At 45.9% G+C, this 18616-nt stretch overlaps 1 protein-coding gene across 1 annotated transcript in view; it reads left to right on the top strand.

The window, feature by feature from the left end:
- LOC119971593 (low choriolytic enzyme-like) overlaps positions 1-18616 on the top strand; it is a 137318-nt gene that overhangs the window by 49910 nt on the left and 68792 nt on the right. Inside the window, exon 5 of the mRNA XM_038807372.1 lies at positions 8931-9008. Coding sequence (XP_038663300.1) covers positions 8931-9008 — 78 coding nt within the window. The remainder of the gene's footprint in view (positions 1-8930; positions 9009-18616) is intronic.

Genomic DNA, 18616 nt, shown 5'->3' with positions numbered 1-18616 from the left:
ATCATGGAGAATCGCTGCGGGGGCCTCTTTCAATGGCCCCCAACCATCGCGGCTTTGACCGCGCGTGCACGACTGGCGCTGATTCTCCAGTGTCCAGAGAATCGTGTCGGAGTGGTGTGGCGGGAATTTCCGGCTTCACCGGCAATTCTCCGACTCGGCGCGGGGTCGGAGAATCATGGCCCTTTACTTTCATCCAATTGTATTGAGAACTCCTGTGCTGATTTCTAAACGAGAAATAAGCTGGGCTTCTAAATTCTCAGCAATATCACATATTCGGTGAGCCACTGTGTTATCACCAGGTCGGATGCATTTCACTTTTTCAACGAACCTCTCAATTATGACTGTACAAACTATATGTAATGATGTAGCAGAATTAATCTCTCTGCTACAGAATTAATCTCTCTGCTCTCAGCTGATGATTTATGTTTTCGTTGCACCCTTTGGAAAAAATCAAGAGTTTTGACCTCGAACGTGGCATGCGTTCTTCGAACTTCAAATGCCTTTGAAGTTTTGAGGGTTTTAAACTTTCATTTGCCAGCTCTTCACTGCATATAACACACATGGACCTTGCATCCTGATTTGCATTGGCACAATTAATAAACCCATACTGTAAAAGATTGTCTTTATACTACTTGCGCTTGATTTCAGCTTCTTAATGGGCTGTTCACCAAAGCCTCTGGAGCTCACACCAGCACTACTTTGTCCTGTTGTGGATCCATCTGAACAGGTCACACCAGCACTGCTTTGTCCTAGTGTGGACTCTCCTGAACAGTTCACACCACTACTGCTTTGTCAGGCTGTGTATTCTCCTGAGCCACTCCCTCCAGCAGTTTAGTTGTGAGATCCTGGACTGTTTGTGTCTCTGACCCTCTGTTCCTACAAAACAATCCATTTTAAATTTTAGAGACCTGTTGCTGGTTTGCTGCTGAAAAAAATGGAGGAATCGCAATCACGACCAAAGCATGTGACACCAGCATTCTGGACGCGTGACCTACTCTCTGCCTCGCTTCAGGCAGGAAAACTGCATGGAATTTAAAAAATAAATCTTCTCCAGGGTCAGCGTATTGACGTCAGGAGGAGGTGGTGTTTCTTTCTGGGCTCCGGGCAATGCGCATTGATGACCGGCACACATGCATTTTTTTTATTCAATCGTGGCCTTCATTTCTAAAGCCGCTCGCAGCTGGCATTGTTAAAATCCGGCTGCTGCGGCCATTGCACATTGCGATGCCCACTTTAAAAATGCCTGGTAGAGTAATACTTGCTTTATAAAGTAGACTAGGTCCGGTTGGAACCCCTTAAGACTCTGGCTGAATATCTTCAAATAGCTACTTTAACTAGGTTACATCAGCCTCTACCTTGTCTTCAGACAAGACTTCTACTTTAAAGTATTATTAGTCTTTTTAACTATCCTACTTGGAAAGAATTGTGGATTCCGAGTCTCTCTCTCTCAAAGCATGTCCAAACTCACTGTCTCTGCATTTCTGAGCTCCATCCAGCAATGAACTCATATCCCGAAGCTGGAAAACACCTTCAGCGGAATTCTATATGCAGGGATGGAGGAAAGCACGATTGGGCGGATACTAATGCTTCAGCTGAAAATCAAGGCTACGCCGAGCACTGCATGGATTCCTTTCTCTGGTGCCGCGATCATGGCATGAATGCGTTCTCCGATGTGGGCATCCAAACGGTAAACTAAGCGCCATTGACATATTATTAACTGAACTGCCCCAGCATTCGTCGGGTCTCTACCAGGAGGAATTAATGACAGCGTGGTTCACTTGTGGTATTTAAAATCGGGAATCAGACGCCATGGACGCTGGGATAAGGGGGAGGAGCAAAGACATGTTCCCAAAGGTGAAGCCATGGGATGCCAGTCGTACTTCTGGGTGGGGAGGTGGGGGGGCACCTTGGTGGCTTGCTGTATCCTCCACAACATCCACAGCACAGGGCAACATGCTGGAGGAGGACGATGAACGCGAGGCCTCTTCCGACGAGGATGTGGAAGAGGACCAGGATGGGCAGGGCATGGGGCCTGGGCAGCGATTGGAAGTTGCACAGCGTGTGCGTCTGGGCCGCCGTGCACAGGACGCTGTCATCACCACCAGGGCCACTTAGGAGACTTGGCATTGATGGCTCGACAATCTCGCCCAGTCATCCAATAACCTCCTCCCCTGCACCCCCCCACCATTTTTTCTACCTGTGCCAAAGTGCACCCTCCCTGCACCCCCCATCCGTGCTTCCAGTGCTGAAGTGTATCAGCGGGTCCAGTCCATAAGATGGAAGATGATGACAACCCACTCCGCATCGTTGGACTCCTGCTCTCAGTAGCACTCTCCACTGTCCGTCGGTAATCTTTGCATGTTTGCTGACTATTCCATCTCACGTTCCCATCAAATAGGTGGGGTGGCAGGGGTGTGGACGGATTCTGGGCTGGGGCGACTGGGCCTGAATAGGCCTGGCTGTCTTCTGGGTGTCACTGGTGCAACCCTGTTCAGCCTGCTTCCCAATGAATGCGCCAGGGACAGGTGTGAGGAATTCACACCTGTCCGGCACCTCCACTGCAGGAGGAGCCTCATCACCTCTTCCTCTCTTGGGGTGCTTAATGGCCCGCGGGCTACTCTTTGGGACAGGGGTCCAGCTGGTGCGAGCTTCAGCGGCTCCGCTGTCATCTCGAGCTGCCAGTCCTGGATCCTGCTCTTGTATTGTATTCTGTTGTGACTGGGCCAAGCTCTGCAGCGCTACTGCAATGTACATGTGGCCCTGGTACATGAATTCCAGTGACATGACTGCCCTGTCCTCTGCCTCAGCCACAACCCATTTGCCCCGGACCCTGGATATTCTGACTCATGGCCAATACCATCACACCCAAGGTATTCCCCGCGACGCCACCCATGCGGTTTTGGCCTGGGTGTCACACATAGCCGACACCACCTCCTGCCCCTGCAGGCAGTTGGACTCCTCCAACTGCACCGGCTTGTGCTGGACAGTTGCTGATACCCCCTCATGTAGTCCTTGGCTCTGCGGCCATCGACCATCCGCTCCCTTGGGGGTTCCTATCTTGACTTGATGTACCTCAGCACATGTGTGGTGCACACCAGATAGTACCCCAGGAGCCTCTTTAGTAAAGTGCCTAACTGAGATGAGTGTCTCTGGGGTAGTGGAGAGTACTGAGTAGTCGGTGTTGTCCCCGGACGTGTTCTATGGGGTGTCGCGAGGTTGCGGTTAGGCGTTTACATGGCCAGCAGGTCCTGCCTCATCGCTAGGTGAGTCTTAGGTTTGCGGCCAGGGGTGGAGACACTCCATGGCCCTTCACCCTTGGGTGATCCTGCAAGACAAAAGGCGCATGGTTAGGGCGCAGGTGGGAGTATTGGTGAGGGACGTCCGGTGGCGACCATGTGGTAGACGCCCTTGCACTTGGTGACTCCCACACGAGGAATTTTTTTCTTTTACCTAAAACTCCCGATCGGACATTTTAACGCAATCCCGAAGTCTGAGCTCAACTCAGTGAAGGTGCTGACAAACTTCTCGAGCGGTCCAACATGGATTTTTGCAAAAATAAAAGAGTGCGAGGCTCTGGAGAGCATGGCTGAAGGCTTGGTGGAGGCCGGCCCGGAGCCTGTGCTCCCGGCCCAATGGTCTGTGGCACAGTGGACGTTTTAACCGTATCATTTCAGAAGCAGAGGATGGAAACTGGTCAAGACCTGGAAAGGGCCATTGACCCGATAAAAGCAGCAGCGGGGAGAGTTGAGCAGTGGTTGAAGTCAAAGGGCGCTTTGCTCCAAAAAATGGAGGAGTCTGTCACCGAACACGAGGAACAATGGCTTTCCCTGATTGCTGGCAGTTTTTAAAAGGTACGGAATAGAGTAAATGAGCTGGAGAACCGAGAGTGAGGGTTGAATGTCCGGAATAGTGGGTGTCCTGGAGGGGCTGGAAGGGTTGCAACCATTGGAGTATGTGGCACAGATGGTGAGGAAGCTGGTAGGTGAGGAGGTTTTTAATTTTACAGGGCGCTGAGAAGGAAACTGAAGGCAGTTGAACAACCGAGGGTGATTTGGGTGCGCCTCCATCGATTCCTGGACAAGGAAAGAATTCTGAGGTGGGCCAGGCAGGTGAAGAAGAACGCATGGAAGGGGAGCGGAATTAGGATATACCCCGATTGGGGTGCGGAACGAGCTAAATGCTGACCCGGTTTTAATAAAGTTAAGGCAGTACTCCACCAGGTGTGAGATTTGGAGTGCTATATCCGGCCCGTCTGTGGATCACCTTCCGTAAACTGGAATACTTCTTGAACACCCCAGAGGAGGTAGATCGGTTTCTTTGAGACTAAGGGATTGGGAATTTATAAATATGTTAAATTGTTCAAATGTTCTTGATCTTGATTTGTGTTATTTGTTTGATTGCTGTGTATTCTAATACTGTTACTTGTTTATCCATCACTCTCCTTTCGGTTTTCATTTTTGTTCAAGTGAGGCGGGACTGGTGCTCACGAGCTGGGGAGATGGGAAGGATGGGAGGAGGAATATCTACTAACTTGGGCACTTTCCTTTTCGTTTGTCTGGGATCGGATATAAGTGTTTTGGCGGATTCAGGGTAGTTGTGTGCTTCGTGCGGGGGCCACCATGCTGGTGTGAAAACCAGTAAATGAAAGAGATGTGGGAGACAAAATGGTGTGAGGAGGGTAGAGTGTTGTATATTTCTTTCATTTGGTTTAAATGGAGGGTAGGAAGTGGGAAGCGGTAATGGGATAGCTGACGGTTTGAGTTTTGTTCAGGTGCTGTGATATGTGAGTCGATGGCAGTGAAATCCTGGCGGTGGCCGCATAAGGTGCAGCTTGAGGACCTGGTGGATTTAGCTCAAGCAAAAATATGGCTGATTGTCGGAGGACGGGAGTTGGGGGGGGGGTGCTCTCTCACTCGATGGTAACTTGGAATGTTCAAGGCCTTGAATGGTCCTATTGAAGGTCGCGCATATTTGCTCATCTAAAGAGCCTGTGGGCGGTCTTGATGTTTTTCCAGGAGACACATTTGAAGGTGGCAGACCAGATAAGATTGACAAGGGAATAGGTTGGCCATGTGTACCACTCTGGACTGGATATGAAGGTGAGAGCGGTGGCCGTAGTAATAAGTAGAAGGGTGTCTTTCACTGAAGAGGTTAATTGCTGATCCAAATGGTAGATTTTGGGGAGTGGGTGATTGGAGGGCTCCCCAGTGGTACTGTGCAATATATATGCACCAAATTGGGACGCTGTGGACTTTATGAGGTGGGTTCTGCCCATGATCCCAGACCTAGATTTGCACAGACCCATCCTAGGGGTACACTTTAATACAGTCTTGGGCCCGAAATTAGACACATCAAGCCTGGGAAGACATTGGTGATGGATGGAGAGCTGTCGAAATTCATGCTGCTCGTGGAGGGGGCATACACCCATGGCGTTTTGTGAGGCCTAAGGCGAGGGAGTTTTCTTTCCACACGTTCACAAGTGTTATTCCCGATTAGATTTTTTTCGTTTTAGACAAGTCGTTGATTCCTTGAGTTGCGGGGACAGAGTACTTGGCGATCGTGGTGTCTGACCCTGTGGGCGGAAAATACGTCCACTTGTAGACCCCAGTGGCGATTGGACATCAGTCTCCTTACGGATAAAGGATTATGTCAGAGGTTGGAAGGGGTCATTCGTAATTATATGGATGAGAATGACACGTGAGGTCTGGGGTGTTGTGGGAGGCGTTGAAGGCTGTGGTTCGGGGGGAACTTATTTCGATCCAGGCGCATAGGCATAGGCTAAGGGTGGAGTGAGAAGAACAATCGAGATTGGTGGAGGCGATCTTAGCAGTTGATTGCAGATTCCTGGATCCACAGGATGAAGTACTGAAGTACAGGATGGAGTTTAATCTGGTCACCTCTGAGGAGACAGTGAGACAGCTGCCTTGAGCCAGGGGTTTCTTATACGAACATGGGGAGAAGGCTGGTAGGATGCTCGTCCATCAACTAAGGAAGCAGACGGCTGCTAGGGTAATAGGTAGACTTCGGAGCGAGGAGGGCAGAGGTGGTCACAGACCCAGCAGGGATTACTAAAATCTTTGCGTCCTTCTATCGAAGGCTATATCAATCGGCACCGCCACTGGGGGACGAACTGAGACATAGATTCCTGGATGCGTTGGAGTTTCCGATGGTTGGTCAGGTGAGGGCGCAAGGATTGGGGGCTCCGGTAGGTCTGCGGCAGCTGCTGGGATGTGTGAATTCGATGCTGGGAAGGCTCTGAAACTAGACAGATTCTCAGCCGAATATGATAAACGTCTTGGTGCACTGCTGGGTCTGTTGACAGTACAAATGTACAATGAGACGCTGGAGAGAGGCTCCCCCTCCCCCTCCGCCCACGTTGTCACAAGCTTCCATCTCTGTTAATCAAAAAAGGACAAGGATCCTGAATAATGTGTTTTGCGTGGGCTCCCGGTGCCACACGTGTTGTGGGGACTCTGCAATCCATCGGAGGCATCTTGCTTCCAGAATGTTGGCCTCCACCTTGGTGACTGCCGACCAGGTCCAGTGCCCGCCGCTCTCCTGCGGTGACGGACCGCAGGTCCGGTGGGACCTTTCTGGTCTTCACTCTCACCCTGCAGTTGTGGCCTTCCTTTTCCTGTGATGGACCAACAATTCACAGTGTGAGGCACTTTGTTCATCTTTGGCTGCTAAAAAAAACAAGGTTTTGCAACAGCATTTTTTTTTACAACTTGACAACTGCAGCCAAACATTTTTCAACCCTGAATTGCCCACGATATTTGTCATCCAATTTTCCTAATCGAAGTCCTCAGCAGAGGGCTCAATTTCTGCACCACCACTAAAATGGACTCCATCAGCCTCACGGCAGACACGGAGGAATTCATCAGGCGAATGAGGCTCCGGGAATTCATCCACAGATCCCAAGAGGCCAACAGCGAACCCAAGGAGACTACCAATGAACCAGAACAGCAGACCGAGAGATCTGCATTGCGGCAACAGAAGAGGAAAGAGTTGAATTGGACCCTTCCCGAAGGCTGCTGCCCTAGACTCGACATGTATGCTCAAGCCGTCAGGAGTCGCATCAATGCCAGATTAATTAGTCGCATTCACAAGACATGTGAATGTCACCCAAGCACAATGCAATGCCATCCGCGCTCTCACGACCAACCGCAACATCGTTATCAAACCAGCAGACAAAGGAGGGGCCACCGTCATACTGAACAGAACGGACTACTGCAATGAAGTATGAAGTACTACTCAACAACCAGGAATACTACAGACAGTTACCCGCAGATTCGACCAAGGAACACATCCGCCAACTCAACAGACTGATCAAGACCTTGGATCCAGACCGTCAGAGCACCCTACGTGCTCTCGTCCCACATACTCCCCGCATTGGATATCTCTACTGTCTCTGTGTGCATGTATACAAGGGGTTAATGCGCAATCAGTAGCACCACATGATCACGAGAGGGCTGGACCAACAAGGGTATAAAAGGCAGCCACATTGGGTCTCTCTCTCTTGGGTGCACTGTGATCAAAGCAACAGCAGAGTAGTTTAGATGGCCAGTGGAGTTACGTATAGTTACCATAGTTAGATCTTGTTAACCTTCTCACTAGTATCAAAGTTAAAGAACTCATGTAAATATTGTTGTAGTTACTCAATAAACCTTTTGTTACGACTGGAAGAGCTTGAACCTTCTTCATCGGGATTCAGAATACCTTATCACTAACCAAGGACTGAGGAGCACATGTTACCTACCACACAGGTAACAAAACATGGTACCAGTCGAGTGGCTTGAGACTAGCAATGCGATTCAGGAATACAATCAAAGTGATTTGGGACTGGCAGTGGGAAATAACATACAATTGTATATTTTGTTACTATGTCAGTGTTGTGGCATTTTCAATACTTATTTTATCATAAAACAATAGGACATTAGTATTAGGTATTGTAAGGAAGTATTAGCATGCCAAGAGAGATAGAACACAGTCAGCAAATAATATTTTCTTTCAATATTTAAAGCTGAAAAATAACATTGGCAGAATGTTGAGAGGTACTTTGTCATCTCTCCAATCTGGAATGCTTGGGCCTAAGATATTTCTGATTTTTGAAATTTTCTGCATCATCGAATACTATTAGAATGGTTCACCAAAAATGTGTGAACAAGATATAAATATGTTTGCGCGACATAAACGTGTCAAAATCAAGATATAAAAGTGCATGTGATCAAATCCATCCATTTGAAAATCTGGACTGCTGCACTCTTGCACAGGGACATAGAATAAAGTTCATAAACAATTAAACAATATATTCCTTTATAAATATTCTATAAGACTTGTAAATTCGAATGCATTGACGGTATGCATTTAAAGACATTTGCAGTCACTTCAAGTTCTTACCTAACCTGAACCCTCTACACTAGTGCATACTAACTATTTTCCAAAGTAACCCCATTTCAACACACACCCAGCAATTAACCCCTCTCCCTCCTGCCACATGCACTTACACACGCATACGCACATACACCCACAGTAATCAGCCCCTCTGTCCAACTTTTTGTCACATTGTCAGTATGAGTGAAACAGTTGCCAGCTAGGGATAAGGAGCCTGTTTAACAGGAGCAGGAACAAAGCAAACTTTGAAGACATCACTCATATTCCCAGTTTGCTGTAAAATGTCATGGTTCTCCTGCACACCAGACATATCAGTCAGTGACTGAGTTACAGTTTCTTGCCTCTGCCTGAACCAAGTCACCTCACAATTATACGAGGCTGCTCCAGACATGCATAAAACTGATGTTTCCAGTTTCTAAAGTTTGGACCAAATAGGTTACAATATACCACATGGGGGAATGGACTGTTGTGTAACATTGTACAGTCTGAGATCATAAAATCAAACAATATTTTATTATTTTAAATCCATTTTACAGATGCCTCGACATGGGAACAAGAGGACACGGATGAGCCAGATGTGTTCAGTGTACTTTTGAAAACCAATGAAGAACTAAGTAAGAAAAGTTTGGTTTGAATTTAATCAATTATTGAATGATATTAAGGTACTAGGATGAATAAGTGAATAAGTGGGAGAAACTCAAGAAACTGACACTGTTTTCATTAGAATGGAAAAGATGGAAGAGGTCTGGAAAAAATTTAAAATGACAAAGTTGTTTAATTTGGGAATTATTGAAAGGTCAGCCAGTCAATAACTAGAGAGCATAAATTTAACATCATCAAAAGAATGACGGGGCGGCACGGTGGTGCTACTGCCTCACAACGCCGCGGATCCGGGTTCGATCTTTATCTTCTGTGTCTGCATGGGTGTTACCTCTATGACCCAAAGATGTGCAGGATAGGTAACTTTTGAACTTCACACCTGAAAATAACTGCTTCCAATTACCCCTTAACACTATTCAATTTATCATTAAGCAACAAGAAAAGAAACACACAGCTCTCAGTCTATCTTAAAATCAGCAGGGCATAGAGTTATACCTGCTTTATAAAACGGATTTGGCTCCTGTTAGAACCTCTTCAAACTTTGGCTGAATAGCTTCAAATATTGTTGCAACTGGGTTGCTTCAACCTCTTCCTTGTCTTCAGATAAGACTGCTCTACTTTAACTATTATTACTCATTTTTTAACCTACCATACTGGGAGAGAAAACTTTATTTGTAGTCAAAACAAGGGTTGCCAGATCAAACTTCAACTCTCTCCAAAAGTTTTCTCAAAATCTCTCTGAATTTCTTAGCTCCACCCAGCAATCACATCATCTCCCCAAGCTGAAAAGCAAACAAACTTTCCCGGGACATCCCCAGTCAAACCACAGTGCATTATCCTGACTGAAAAACATGTTCCCATGGTCAATTTCACCATTTGGTTCCTAAAAGTTCCCAGGCCCTGCAAAATTGGATTTAAAAAAAACATGACCACCGCAATCAAATACACTATATCCCCAGGCTTTTAACCCTTAAATTGCCCAGTACTAAAATCCAATATTCCTAAAATTCCTCCATTTGTCACACCTATCAGTCATCTCAAATGATAGTCAAACGATTGCTGAGAGGACGGGTACTGCATTCACACTTAGGCATTCTAATATTATGACTCACTCAGATTTGGTCTTGGCTGTGGTCAGCAATGTCCTGCTAAATCTGTCAGCCTGAAGTCCACTGAAGAATGACAGCAATTTGAGGCAATTCTTGCTCTTTCGATGCCATCTAATGATACGAACAATACCGCAAATGAAATGTGAGCCAGCCAAGGGCTGTCATCCTGAAATGCATGTTTTGGTTTTCACCATCCAACAGAGAGGAGGCCCAAAAGCCACAAGTGTATCATTGCTGATGAGCTGCCCTGAATCATTGCTGTCAATTGAGGATTAAGGGTGCAATGTTTTCCCAGCATACCCTTCTAATAATGATTTGAGGACATCCCCCTGACAACACACAGGGGTCCAGGAACTAGTTGCCTTGAAATTGACATTACATGAATGTTCATCTTACAATACCTTTTAAAAGGGAAACTGAATTTAAAAAAATACTTATTTGGAGGTTTGAGAGGAGATAGAAGATTGGATAAAATAGGCATCTATGTATCAGCTGGCACCAGAGAATAGACCAGAGAATTATTCTTTTACGGGTTGTGCCTTCATGGAGCAAGGAGGAACTGGACCAGTGGATATATGGAGGACAAACTAGTGATCTTCACTTATCTTCGCGGAACAGAGGGAAATTGGACTAGCGTGATCATAAGCCTTCAGAAGCTGCCTGTATTTGAAAAATGGGCAACCAATGACATCAGAGGAAAACCATTAAGTTGATTAATTTAGGAGTAACTGCTGTTAGGGAGTGTCCATTAATAGATTAAAAAATTAAATGTTTTTTTAAAACAACTACTTGAAATGAATTATGAGGTGCAAGCAGAAGGAAAATAAATCTACGATGTGGTGATTGTGTATCAGTGTAGGATGAAATACAACTGAGCGAGCACGGGAGAGCTATAAATACAGAGGGACAGGAAGTGAGGACACACTTTACAGAAGGGGGACTTGGCAGCAGGACAGGCAGGTAGCATTTGAGGTAGCTGTAAGTTAAGCTCTGAAGACAGAACAAATTCACAATAAAGCATCTTCTCCAACTTTGAGACTACGAGCTTTATTAAGATACAAGAAACAACACATACGGTACATGCAATAGGGGCTGGTTTAGCTCACAAGGCTAAATCGCTGGCTTATAAAGCAGACCAAGCAGGCCAGCAGCACGGTTCGATTCCCGTATCAGGCGCCCCGGACAGGCGCCGGAATGTGGCGACTAGGGGCTTTTCACAGTAACTTCATTGAAGGATACTCGTGACAATAAGCGATTTTCATTTCATTTTCATTTCATTTCAATAAAGTTAAGAAATTGTAGGACAGCTTGGCCATGTGAATTGCGCATTCAATTGACATTTGACTGTTCCTAACCTGATCATCAGAACATTATTAGGGTGTTCCTTCAATTGGCCCAAAAGTGCAGAACTTGACTTCTTCCACAAGCCCTCAGACCCCTCCCCAGTGACTTGTTTCCAAGGTTATCCTACAATGCCAACAATACATCTGCTGACAGAATAGTGCTGCTCCATTTCTACTATGAGACCAACTTCTAACCCCTCCTCACCAAAGTCCCACTTATGGTTCTGACGAGCCTCCTATGCACGCTCTCCTTCTGATCACCTTCATGCCTTCCCTTTAACATTGGAACCCGTCATTTTTGTTAGATATCCCTGTCCTCCCCCGAACAGTTTCTGTGGATGTCCCAAGTCCCAAGTCACATCACCCACCCCCCCCATCCTGAGTGCCTGTGCAGTGCCCACTTCGACTCGCCTCATGAGATCATAGAATGTGCTCCTTTTACTGATCAGTTTCCCATTTACAGATTGCCGATGTCTCCTGTGACTGTAAATGAAGGACTGACCATGCCCTGCACAAGATGCAGTACCTGACCAATGCAGCAAAGATATGCCCTCCCTCCTCTTGGCACCAAAATATCCAGTGCGCCAAGACGACGGATAATGTGTGCCCATGAATGTAGTTAAATTCTCAGGGTTGGCGCGATCCTTTGCTTTGTGAACCGCCAATATCTAGGTTAGTGGATGAGTCAATTTAAACGTATTTAAACTATAGACAATGTGTCTCCCATGAATTCAGTGAAATTCATAGCGTTGGTGCAGTTCTGCAGTTGGTGAGCGGCCGCTTGGCGATGGGTCAATGTGTTAAAACTATGAATGTGCCCCTCAATGAATGCAATCAAAATCATAAGATCGTGCGATTGGAATCACTGATCTTTCCAATACTTTATTAAGGCCTCAGCTTGCGTAGAGACCGGTGAATTTGCGCCGTGGGAATGCCGTGAAACTCACAGGATTGGCATGATTTTGTGCTTGTTGAGCCGTCAATTTCTGGCTTAGTGGCCATGGTCATGTTCAATGTGTTTAAACTGGGTGGAATGTTACCCTCATGCATGTAACAAAGTTGACACGATTATGTGCTTCAAGAGATGCTAATTTCAGCGTTAGTGGCCAGGCTCAATTTCAACATGTTTAAACCATGGGGAATATGGCTCCAATGAATGCAGTGAAATTACAGGGTTGATGCAATTCTGCACTTTTATGAGCTGCCAATATTTGGGCTGACCCTGATTTCTTATTCAGTGGATGGGGTCAAGGCACAATGTGTTACACAAAACAGCTTGCCCCCATGCATCCAGTGGAATTAAGATCGGCTCAAGATTGTAAGCTTGCTGAAGCATTCATAACAAACATATAAATGTATGCAATAGGTTCAGAAGTGGGCCACATGTCCCCACGAAAATGCTCCCCCATTGAATGAGATTGTGGCTGATCAGTGTGTGTTTCATATTCCACATTTCGATCTACCCCGAGACCCTTTGATTCCCTTGCATGTGTACAAGTTTTCTGCTGCCAGATAATGCCATGCACTAAAACTGGAACATTTGCCGCAATGTGTGGCCCGAGGATAAATGCCCCCTTCTGACTAGTGTGTGTATCTGCAGGAATTGCACTGAAACTTACAATCCAGGCGACACTCTCAAGACAGGTAATTATATGGGGCACATGGCTGTGCATTCTGAAAACACATTGTGATAACTAAATTACAATTTAATCTCTTCAAACCTCAGGAATGGGGTCACTGACTTTGCAGTCTTTCTCCCTCAGAACACTCCACTTCAGCAAGACTTTCTTTAACCAGGCATGGAGCTAGCCTTTAAAAATGTGTGCTCAGGGGCTGGTATATTCTATCATGCCACTCAGTTCCACAATCTACTCTCCACAGGGAGGAATGTATCATAGTCACAAAAAGAGCAGGCACTTTCAGAAGCCCACAAGGCCATGAGCATTTACATGATGCAGCACAGCTGGAACCCGAAGCGACAGAAAACTAAAGTCAGCAACATCAGGAACATCCAGAATGTTGGACACCAAAGCGGTCGCAATGAGGCCCAGTGGCATCCGATTCTGATGCATTGGGCATCAGAGGAGAGGATCAGCAGAAGGAAGCTCTGAACAATGAGATGTCGGACAGAAAGGATGAAGTGACATTCCCTCCAGAATCAATGGGTAGCTCACCAAAGGTTTGGGGATATGACTTCAGACAGTGAGATGTTGGCCCTGGAGGGTGGAGCTCCATCCTCTCTTACACTGATGGGTATCTTGAAAAGGAAATGGATGCTGATCCACTGAGACAGCGGATGAATCTGCAGTACGCTCCATTGTACCGGTAAGGCTTGAATCCCTATTCCAGTGGCCGACAGCAAATTTCTGTCTCAAGACGACCCTATTAACAATCGCTAATCTCTTGTTCATTTTCCCCATCAGTAGGATGCTGGCAAGACAGGCACATAGCACCATGGAGAGATGGTGGATGCTCAAGGTATAAATAAAGGATTACGTCCAGAGGATAGATGTAAGTTGGAGTCAGGCAACTGAGCGAATGGTAGGAAACATTTTCCACAAAACATTGAATGAGCTGCTCTTTCCCGGATGGATCTCTGATTACAACCACGGATGTAATGTTTTGACATTAACCATGAGACACTTGTTACCCTCTGCTGTTGTGAAGCATCGTATGGGACTTATAAATACTCTTTGTGGCACGATGGCTGTTCTGGGAAGAATATTTTGCCTCAATGTTATATGATTTCACTTCTACTGCCTACATTGGCAACATTTTTGTCACCTCGGACTTGAAGGCAAAGATGCAGAATCTGTTCTAGAGACCTGAAATACGAGTAAACCTGCAGTAGATGGGACAGCATCAGAAATTAGCTGATGATAATGTTGAAGCTATATATTGTGGACCTATTACAGGAGCTTAACGAAGGGAGGTTAGCCATTTCGTGACAGAACAAACTTTTCCTCCATTATTAATTCGATGGCCTTCGAGTATTTAACTCTTCAAAATATTCATTGTGGCCAGTTAATTTCATGATCAATAAGTACCCCCCCCCCCCCAAAAAAAAATGCTAAGAACTTTAAATCTTATTCTCGATGGGATATAGTTTGGAAAGTGTGAGCCGAGAATGGAGATGTTCTGGAGAAAGTTGTAATGGAAGCAAGGAAATAGTGTGCGGAAGGTGTTGAATGGAAACCAGTAGTGGGGCTCAGCAGACTAGTTCCACTTTGTTGCTCTGTAGATGCTCCCCCATGTGCTGCCATGCCAAATAGGCTTAGGTACCATGAATGCAGCTTATGTTACTATCTTGGGAAGACAGTGGACCGGGTTGTGAAATACCTAATAGATCTGTGCAGGTACACGAGATAGATCAAGATGTCGTCCATGACATGGAGAGGGCTTGGAAGTGCATGGTAAAATAGGACTGAGTCAGCACGGCTTTGTCAAAGGGAGGTCGGTCTGACAAATCTGTTAGAGTTCTTTGAGGAGGTAACATGCAAGTTAGACAAAGGAGAACTAGTGGACGTGATTTATTTAGAATTCCAGAAGGCCTTTGACAAGGTGCCGCATAGGAGATTGTTAAATAAGTTAAGAGCTCATGCTGTTCAGGGTAAGATCCTGGCATGGATAGAGGATTGGCTGACTGGCAGAAGGCAGAGAGTGGGGATGAAGGGATCATTTTCAGGATGGCAGCCGGTGACTAGTGGTGTGCCTCAGGGGTCTGAACTGGGACCACAACTTTTTACAATATACATTAATGAAGGTACTGAAGGCACGGTTGCTAAGTTTGCAGATGATACAAATATCTGTAGAGGGGCAGGTAGTTTGAGGAAGCAAGGGGGCTGCAGAAGGACTTGGACAAGCTAGGAGATTGGGCAATGAAGTGACAAAATGAAATACAATGTAGAAAAGTGTGAGGTTATGCACTTTGGAAGGAGGAATTTAGGCATAGACTATTTCCTAAATGGGGAAATGCTTTGGAAAGCAGAAGCACAAAGGGACTTGGGAGTTCTTGTTCGCAATTCTCTTAAGGTGAATGTGCAGGTTCAGTCGGCAGTTAAGAAGGCAAATATAATGTTAGCATCATGTCAAGAGGGCTAGAATGCAAGACCAGGGATGTACTTCTGACGCTGTATAAGGCTCTGGTCAGACCCCATTTGGAGTATTTTCGCAATTTTGCGGCCCATATCTAAGGAAGGATGTGATGGCCTTGGAAAGGGTCCAGAGGAGGTTCACAAGAATGATCCCTGGAATGAAGAACTTGTCGTAGGAGGAACGTTTGAGGACTCTGGGTCTATGCTCGTTGGAGTTTAGAAGGATTGGAGGGGATCTTATTGAAACATACAAGATACTGCGAGGCCTGGAGAGGATGTGTTGCCTTTTCTTTTCCTCTGCCTTTTCCTATGGCTCTGTTCCAATTATGGCAATCAGTGCGTTTGCTCTATTTTCTTTTGATGTCTATGTTCTAATGCTCAGAGTCACCAGGTATCAGATGATACCAGCACAAGGTTCAACCAGCTATCGATCAAAGAACCAAACACCAGTTAGTTAGTTCAAGGTCAAGGGTACCTTATTCACACAATTAGTCATGCAACATAAACATACTAGTTAACTACACATATCGACTAAGGCAATCTGTACTTAACTTCAGGCACCTGGCTTAGGTCAGAGGAACAGTGGCCACTGTTCGATTCTGAACTATTGAGTTTGGAGAAGTAACTGCTGCTCAACTAGGCTCATTGGTCTGGTAGCGAGTATTGAACTTGGACTTGTTATGGACTTGCAGTACTTGGAAATGATAATGGCCCGGGCGTCAAGTCCAAGAGAGGACAAACATATGACAAACTCTTCTTCTTATTCTTGGAGGTTTTCGCGCTCTTTTGGGCAGTCCTTCAGTTTGGACTCCACTAACTGGGTGATCCCTGATCACGCCATTCGATTCCTAACCAATAAGTGGGTGGGGATCTGGATGGCTGGCCGTGTCCCAAGCGGTCACTGACCCTGTTGTTTACGCTACCCGTGAACAGGGAGTTGCACCGAAATGTCTGGGACTGTACCGGTCGCTCGAGTACCAGTCCTTTGTTCTGGTGAAGATGGGCCATCAAATGCTAATCGGCCCCATCAAAATGCTAATTGATCAGAGTTTCGATACCATCTGGACTTCTTGCTTGCAAATATACATTTCAGGCTCTGAGCCTGCCTGGGTTTTGCGTTGTCCATTTTATCCGCCTGGCTCTGCGAGTTTCTCTGTACCTAGCTGTAAGTGGCCATCCCAGATAGCTACAAATGTTTCCACTTGCAGGAAAACTAGAACCAGGGGACACCATCTCAGATTAAAGGGATGATCATTTAAAACGGAGATGAGGAACATAGAACATAGAAAATTACAGCGCAGAACAGGCCCGTCGGCCCACAGCCAGACGGTGGTGAATCTGTGGAACTCTTTGCCGCAGAAGGCTGTGGAGGTCAAATCACTGAGTGTCTTTAAGACGGAGATAGATAGGTTCTTGATTAATAAGGGGATCAGGGGTTGTGGGGAGAAGGCAGGAGAATGGGGATGCGACAATACCAGCCATGATTGAATGGCGGAGCAGACTCGATGGGCCAAGTGGCCTAATTCTGCTCCTATGTCTTATGGTCTTATGGCTTTGGATGAGTAAAGACCAGTTAGATGTGGTAAGGGACACAGTGTATTTGTTAAATGACTGAACTTTCTGTTGACTTGGGGGTTTCCCGTTGATTTTATGTGCTGCCTGCTACTGGGAGTTGTAAGGCAGCTAACTGAATTATGGCTCTGCTCGCCAGCCACCGAGGAATTTTACATTGACTCTTGCGGAAATGTGCTGTGCTGGATGAATACTTAGATGCCTGCAAGACTTTGGGTCTCGTGAGTTCTGTCACGAGGGTCCTAAGACAATTAGCTGAAGGAAAATTCTGGAAAGACTCTGAATGGTTGTTGTTTAAGTGCTTGCCATGTCTATGGGGTTATTCCTGGTGCATATTTAGAGAGTTGGGTGGTCTTGGTCCATGTTTCCTTTCCCTAATGCAGGAATCCGTTTCTCACAATGATTGCGCATGTGTCATACTTACAGCTATATATTTGTGGATGAGAACGCAGATGATGTACGGTGATGGTACCGTGACATACAATGTGCATTTACGGACATATGATCGAATTGTCGTGTCATGTGGGCTTTCAAAGCTTGCAATTGGTAGGTGAAGTAGCAGCTGAAAGGTATCTGGGTTATTTTGCAAGTATTACATAACTTCCTCATGCAGAATCTGCCAATCTTATTTGGTGAGATTGCAAGCTTGGCATTGGCTGGAAATTCTGTTCTGCGATGTTAAGGCTGAAACAGGGACACCATGCATTCCAGTAGAACCTTGGAGAAGCCGTGCTTTCGGGCTTGCCTGGTAGATAGGTGTTAAATTCTCGAGGCCAAAGCTCTATCTTGGCTGGGCTATCTACACGTAGTTGGGGGAGTGGCTTGTATATATAAAAAATGGACAAGGATGGTGTGCTTTTCTGTACACCATGGTATTGATCCAGTACCACGCAAAAAGGCAAATGTCTAGTTCTGTTTGATAGAAAGCAATTTGGCATGCTGGAAAGCATCCTAATATTTCAAGGTAGATGCGTTCTGATCTTCAGGGAGCTGCTGATGATGCAGACAGTCCCATTGCAGGATCCAGATACATTTCACACAAGACTATGCACGGAATCTCTCTAGACATCAAGGCAGTGCCTGCTGAAGAAGCAATGACCACCTGCGTTAAAATGGAGTTCAGCGATTTTATGTTACATTGCACATTTTCCAAACAACATGGTTCTAAATTAGGCATGTCTCTTGCGCCTGATTTTCTCTGGGCTGATGTGAACTTGTGATTGTGGGAGAGAAATGGGTTAAGCATTGCCCAAGAAGATACATAGCTGGACTGCAGTGATATTCGCAGAATCAATCACAAGTCTGTCAATGTATTATTAATCGCTGTGTATGGCAATTACCTTGTGAAGGGAATTGCTAGTTCGACATGTTACATTGATTATCCTATAAATAAAGACAGCTGGAACACATTAGTATGAGAGGTTCTTGTGCATTAGTAGCTGTGAGGAAATATACTTTTGTGAGGGCCAAGAAGAATCCAGCATGAGTTTGGAGAGTCAAACAG

This window comes from Scyliorhinus canicula, chromosome 9, assembly GCF_902713615.1.
Source record: "Scyliorhinus canicula chromosome 9, sScyCan1.1, whole genome shotgun sequence".
In the NCBI taxonomy this organism is placed as follows: Eukaryota; Metazoa; Chordata; class Chondrichthyes; order Carcharhiniformes; family Scyliorhinidae; genus Scyliorhinus; species Scyliorhinus canicula.
Note: the sequence above shows the minus strand (reverse complement) of the source record. Positions and strands in the feature narration are given on the sequence as shown.